Source organism: Micropterus dolomieu, linkage group LG19 (genome assembly GCF_021292245.1).
Source record: "Micropterus dolomieu isolate WLL.071019.BEF.003 ecotype Adirondacks linkage group LG19, ASM2129224v1, whole genome shotgun sequence".
NCBI classification, from domain to species: Eukaryota; Metazoa; Chordata; class Actinopteri; order Centrarchiformes; family Centrarchidae; genus Micropterus; species Micropterus dolomieu.
In genome coordinates this window covers 33,334,456-33,341,838 of record NC_060168.1, presented here as the reverse complement: position 1 = coordinate 33,341,838, position 7,383 = coordinate 33,334,456, and the positions used below count along the sequence as shown (strand labels likewise).

At 37.0% G+C, this 7,383-nt stretch overlaps 1 protein-coding gene across 1 annotated transcript in view; it reads left to right on the top strand.

The window, feature by feature from the left end:
* The first annotated feature begins 2,642 nt into the window (after window positions 1-2,642).
* abca1b (ATP-binding cassette, sub-family A (ABC1), member 1B) overlaps window positions 2,643-7,383 on the top strand; it is a 56,172-nt gene continuing 51,431 nt past the window's right edge. Inside the window, exon 1 of the mRNA XM_046030764.1 lies at window positions 2,643-2,743. Coding sequence (XP_045886720.1) covers window positions 2,680-2,743 — 64 coding nt within the window. The 5' untranslated portion in view covers window positions 2,643-2,679. The remainder of the gene's footprint in view (window positions 2,744-7,383) is intronic.

Sequence of the window (7,383 nt, the reverse complement as noted above, 5' to 3'; positions counted from 1 at the left end):
CCATCACAGAACCAACAGAGAATAATCACAGAATCAATAGAGAACTGACAGAGAACCAACAGAGAATGAACAGAGAACCCATAGAGAACCAATAGACAACATCACAGAACTATCACAGAATCAAAAGACAACCAACAAAGAACCAATAGAGAACCAACCGAGAACGAACACAGAAAAACACAGAACAACACAGAACATCACAGAACCAACACAGAACCGACAGAGAACATCACAGAAACAACAGAGAACCACAGAACCAACAAAAACCATCACAGAACCAAACGAGAATCAACAGAGAACCAACAGAGAATCGACAGAACACATCACAGAACCAACAAAAAACCAACACAGAATCAAAAGGGAACCAACAGAGAACAAACACAGATCAAACACAGAACCAACAGAGAATCATCTCCGAATCAACACAGAACCAATGAAGAACCAATAGAGAATGAACACAGAACCAACACAGAACCAATAGAGAATGAACAAAGAACCACCACAGAATCATCTCAGAATCAACACAGGACCAATACAGAACCAACAGAGAACCAATACAGAATGAATACAGAACCAACAGAGAATCATCTCAGAACCAACACAGAACCAACAGAGAACCAATAGAGAATGAACACAGAACCAACACAGAATCATCTCAGAATCAACACAGAACCAACAGAGAACCAATAGAGAATGAACACAGAACCAACACAGAATCATCTCAGAATCAACACAGAACCAATACAGAACCAACAGAGAATCATCTCAGAACCAACACAGAACCAACAGAGAACCAATAGAGAATGAACACAGAACCAACAGAGGATCATCTCAGAATCAACACAGAACCAATACAGAACCAACAGAGAACCAATACAAAATGAACACAGAACCAACAGAGAATCATCTCAAAACCAACACAGAACCAACAGAGAACCAATAGAGGATCAAGAGGGAACCAAAAGAGAACACTCACAAAGAGGGTGAAGGCCTGAAGCTGAGCCTAAACTGTCACTGATGTAAATCTGTATTAAAACATGTTTTACTGAAAAAGTACTGAAATCTACTTTATATGTTACTACGACGACAAAATCATAGACTTACTTTACATCCACATATATTATTATTCTTTTACACATTAAAATGACTGTATTGTGATATTTTACATGCATTTCTGTATTCGTATTGTGTCATTGATATTCTGATCTGATTATATTTCTGTTTATCACTATTGTTGTTATAGCAGTAGCAGTAGTAGTTGTAACAGTTGCAGTATTAGTTGCAGAGTGTATTCAGCTGGACACTCCTACAACTCTGCTGTAGAAAGGACCGTTACAGAAAGTCATTCCTACCCATGGTCAACACACAACAACTGCCCTCTGGCCCCCGGGGAGGAGAGTGAATGACACGTGACTGATAAAGGACATCAAGTTATAGTTTAACACCATACTCAACACTCTCAATATTAGCAAGTGATACTAGATTGCACATCCTGAACAGATGCACTTGAGTATACATCTAAGATTTTTTTCTTATCTATCTGTCTATCTATCTTAGTAGCAGTAGTATTAGTTGCAGTAGTATTAGTAGTACAGTAGCAGTAGTTGTATTAGTATTAACAGTAGTAGTACAAGCTGTTCCCGGGTGGATCACCGTGGAAAGTCTTTTATTGTGAAATATCCGCTGGTTGATGTTTTATTGTGAAACACTAAGCTGCTGCCCAGTGACCGACAGTAACCCCGCCGTCCAGCGGCGGTGTCAATTTCCGCTCACTGAGACCGGAAGTAGGGACAGAGTTCACCGCACAAAATAAAAGGCAGGTCAGAAGTCTGTCAGATGAGGGGGAAAGAAAGAATGTTTCATTTTTCGGAAACTGACTGAAGTTGTTGATGCATTTTATTCTAAACTGATATCTTAGAACAGCTGAGTCACATTCAAAGGTGTAGAAAGGTGTTATAAAGCAGATGGGAGGAAGGTTGTCCCAGTAACAGCCCTTTCACTAGTAACAGATAATGACAAAGTATTAGATTGTTAAAAACACAGTAAGTGATGTAGCCAGCTTTTACAATCACTCACTCACTTAACTGTTGAAATGGTAGATCAATTAATAGGCCTACATTTCTCAACATAAATAAAGAGCCTACAAAAACAAAATAAGTACAATGATAATAAACAAACCAATAAATAAGAATGAACAAAGCACCTTTAACACAATGTTTACAGCGGTCTGTATTCTTAACACTTTTATCTTTTATTTTTCCATCCATCCATCCATCGTCAACCACTTATCCTGCGTACTGGGTCACGGGGGGCTGGAGCCAATCCCAGCTGCCATCGGGCGAAAGGCGGGGTGCACTCTGGACAGGTCGCCAGTCCATCGCAGGGCCATCTTTTACTTTTCTTTAAGTTAATTTTGGTTTCCAAATCTTTAAATGTTCATGTAAGTTAGCTGTCACCACGGTGCTGTGACACAAACCGCACTCCAGTCGATGTAAAACAGCACATTTAATGGTGCCATGTTGAACATCAGACTAATAATCAGAATTATGTTGTTGTTTTATTAGAGTTGCAAACGTCTCTGTTTTATTCTGAAGTCCCTGAGCGGAAGCAGTGTGCGTGATTGTTGCGTTTTGACTCCGGTGAGTTTTTGTCCCGCAGCTGCAGCTCAATGCGGAGCAGATGCTGATGAAGGAAGGCAGAGGAGCACCCGAGTGTCCGAGGCTGAAGAACAACACCGACGCCGGTATTTGAGCTTTCTTTCACTTTATTCCGTGTTTCAGTTGTTTAATGTGTCTCCTGCTGACTTCCGGTCGCTGCTTCAGGCTCTTTAAAGTCAGTTTCAGTAAAAAAAAACAGCAGCCCGTTACTGAACTTAAAAACAGCAGAAGACATAAAGTTCGTCATGAAACACTTTCAGCCTTCTCCTTCTTCTCCTTCTTCTCCTTCTTCTTGCTCTGGGGATTACAGATAGAAAAAGCTCCAAACTTCCAATTAAAAAGATTTCTATTAAAAAGCAAAAAAATTTAAAAAAAAAAAAAATTCAGCGGTAAAGAACCACGAACGTGTTGTTGTGAACTTTTGCTTTAAAGCACGCTGAGTTCATTAATGTCTGGGTTACAGGTGTGAGAGTGAACAGCTGTGTGTAAAAGTGTGAAAAGACAAAAGAAGTTTAAAGGTTTAAAGGGTGTAGTACCCGGTCTGTGCCGCTGGGGGCGCTGCAGGAGCTCCTCACTGCGATTTAATCAATGAATGTCAGTGTAACAGTGATCAAAGGGAATCCCTGACACATTTCTGTCACTTTGATCCGCTCTGGAAACAGTTCCTCACCACTGAGATCCCGAGTCCTCATTTCCACCTGCAAACAACAAGCTTTCACGTAATTTCCACACCTTTAGAGACGGCCGACGTCCCAGGAAGCTTTAATGGAATTGTTAGTCATTAAAAACTCATATTCACATAAGACAAGCCAAAAACTGTATCAGACTTTAAATATCATTAAAATCCCAGAGAAAATAGAACCAGTGTGAGCTGGAAACTTTAGGTCCTGATTAGAACATGAATAAATTAAATCGATTTAAAGGTGTGAGACATTCAGTTTTAAGGGTTTTGTTTGTACAAATGTTGTTGTTTGTTTTGAGCGTCTGATGAGTTTCAGGATGTTTGTGAATGTTGTTTCCCTCCAAGAGTTCAGACGTTTGCTAACTTATTGCCTAGTTCAGTGGTTCTCAAACGTTTTCACATCAAGGACCCCTAAACTGACACAAATTACACCGTGGTTCCCCATTTGATAATATTTTGTCCCGGGATCATCCCTCTAATAGGATTTTAGATGTTTTGTAACAGAACATGTATGAAACCCATGACCAAAATAGTCATACATTCTGTCACTGTGTTACTCATGGATGGAATTATAGTGAAAGAGGAACTTATCCCCTTTGCTGGGGACCCCTGGAACCCACTTTTTCGCTGTCCCTTTTTATTAATCAAGTTTTGAGTCAAATGAAGGTATTTTTTATTTAGACACACACACACCTATAGGGAACATTTAAAGAAGCTCTAGGGAACATTTATAAAACTATAGGGAACATTTATAAAACTATAGGGAACATTTAAAGAAGCTCTAGGGAACATTTATAAAACTATAGGGAACATTTATAAAACTATAGGGAACATTTAAAGAAGCTCTAGGGAACATTTATAAAACTATAGGGAACATTTATAAAACTATAGGGAACATTTAAAGAAGCTCTAGGGAACATTTATAAAACTATAGGGAACATTTAAAGAAGCTCTAGAGAACATTTATAAAACTATAGGGAACATTTATAGAAGCTCTAGGGAACATTTATAGAAACTCAGGGAACATTTAGAGAAGATCTAGGGAGCATTCACAAAGCTCTAGGGAACATTTATAGAAGCTCTAGGAAACACTTATAGAAGCTCTAGGGAACATATATTGAAGCTCTAGGGAACATTCATAAATCTATAGGGAACATTTATAGAAGCTCTAGGAAACATATATTGAGGCTCTAGGGAACATTCACAAAGCTCTAGGGAACAATTAGAGAAGCTCTAGGGAACATTCATAGAGCTATAGGGAACATTTAGAGAAGATCTAGGAAACATATATTGAGGCTCTAGGGAACATTCACAAAGCTCTAGGGAACAATTAGAGAAGCTCTAGGAAACACTTATAGAAGCTCTAGGGAACATATATTGAAGCTCTAGGGAACATTCATAAAGCTATAGGGAACATTTATAAAGATCTAGGAAACACTTATAGAAGCTCTAGAGAACATTTATAAAGATCTAGGGAACATTTTATAGAAGTTTTAGGGAACCTTTATAAAGCTATAGGGAACATTTATAGAAGTTCCAGGAAACATTTAAAGAAGCTCTAGGGAACCTTTATAAATCTGTAGGGAACATTTATAAAACTATAGAGAACTTTTATAAAGCTCTAGGGAAAATTTAGAGAAACTCTAGGGAACATTTATAAAGCTACAGATGTAACGGTGTGGTTAGGTCATGTGAAGAACGACTCATGAGATGACTTCTTTTTCACAATTTATTGGCTTATGTAGAACACATGGCACATATTAAATGCCTTTTGGCTCAAAAAGAGCCATTAACACTGTCCAGAAAATATTAAGCATTCAATGCAACAAATCCATAACAGTACTGGAACAGCCTGCCCGAGGAAATCAGGTCAGCTGAGTCAGTGAACTGTTTCCCTTCTTCAAACATACTTTTATAGGAGAGCCTTTCCCGATCTTATTTGACTTTATTTCATCCCTTTTATTTTATTGTATTTTACTAATTTTATATTTATCTTAAACATGTATTTTAGACTTTTCTTTTCTTTATCTTGTATTGTTTTTGTATTATTGTCTTTACACTTGTGAAAGCACTTTGTAACTTGTTTTTGAAAAGTGCTCTACAAATAAAGATGATGATTATTATTATTATTATTATTATTATTATTACATATGTGTCCTTAAGACAAAATAGCATAACGGTGACACCTGGTGGGCTGAATAAAAAGTCTGTGGGTGAGGTGACGGAGACAACGGAAATTACATTAATAAACAAAAAGAAAACACATACCTGTAGAACACAATGCACATATTAATTGCCTTCTGGCTTCCTCTTACTGCTTACTACCTCCGTCAGCAGTGCAAAATGAGACTGAGGGAAACGGAGCACTACGGACGTTTAGGAGGTACAGAAGGGATAGTGTGCAGCTAGGGTCATTTCCACAGGAAACATTAGCAAAATAAAGATAAATAAAAATAACTCAATGAGATAAAATTCACAATTATCCAATAAAGTCATTAAATGATAAATAGAATTCACATATGCTCATTTGAAAATAGGAATTATTTAAGTGCATTTTTAAATCTGTTACATAGTGAACATTTAGAGAAGCTCTAGGGAACATTTATAAAGCTCTAGAGAACATTTATAGAAGCTATAGGGAACATTTATAAAGCTATAGGGAACATTTATAGAAGCTCTAGGGAACATGTATAAAGCTCTAGGGAATATTTATAAAGCTTTACGGAACATTTATAGAAGCTACAGGGAACATTTAGAGAAGCTCTAGAGAACATTTATAGAAGCTATAGGGAATATTTAGAGAAGCTATAGAGAACATATATAGAAGCTACAGGGAACATTTAGAGAAGCTCTAGAGAACATTTATAGAAGCTATAGGGAATATTTAGAGAAGCTATAGAGAACATATATAGAAGCTACAGGGAACATTTAGAGAAGCTCTCAGGAACATTTATAAAGCTATAGAGAACATTTATAGAAGCTACAGGGAACATTTAGAGAAGCTCTAGAGAACATTTATAGAAGCTATAGGGAATATTTAGAGAAGCTATAGAGAACATATATAGAAGCTATAGGGAATATTTAGAGAAGCTATAGAGAACATATATAGAAGCTATAGGGAACATTTAGAGAAGCTATAGAGAACATATATAGAAGCTATAGGGAATATTTAGAGAAGCTATAGAGAACATATATAGAAGCTATAGGGAATATTTAGAGAAGCTATAGAGAACATATATAGAAGCTATAGGGAACATTTATAAAGCTCTAGAGAACATTTATAGAAGCTCTAGGGAACATTTATAAAGCTCTAGAGAACATATATAGAAGATACAGGGAACATTTAGAGAAGCTCTAGAGAACATTTATAGAAGCTATAGGGAACATTTATAAAGCTCTAGAGAACATTTATAGAAGCTCTAGGGAACATTTATAAAGCTCTAGAGAACATATATAGAAGATACAGGGAACATTTAGAGAAGCTCTAGAGAACATTTATAGAAGCTATAGGGAATATTTAGAGAAGCTATAGAGAACATATATAGAAGCTATAGGGAATATTTAGAGAAGCTATAGAGAACATATATAGAAGCTACAGGGAACATTTAGAGAAGCTCTCAGGAACATTTATAAAGCTATAGAGAACATTTATAGAAGCTATAGGGAACATTTATAAAGCTCTAGAGAACATATATAGAAGATACAGGGAACATTTATAGAAGCTCTCAGGAACATTTATAGAAGCTATAGGGAACATTTATAGAAGATACAGGGAACATATATAGAAGATACAGGGAACATTTATAGAAGCTCTAGAGAACATTTATAGAAGCTCTAGGGAACATTTATAAAGCTATAGAGAACATATATAGAAGATACAGGGAACATTTAGAGAAGCTCTGTGAGGATTATATGGGATTTATTCTCTGCAGCCGTCAGTTTCTGGTCAAACAGCTCATCATCATGAGCTTCTCACTCAGAGTTCTCACTCTGCCCACACCCAGAGGGGAGGGTGCATTAAACCCCCCCCCCCCCCCCCCCCCC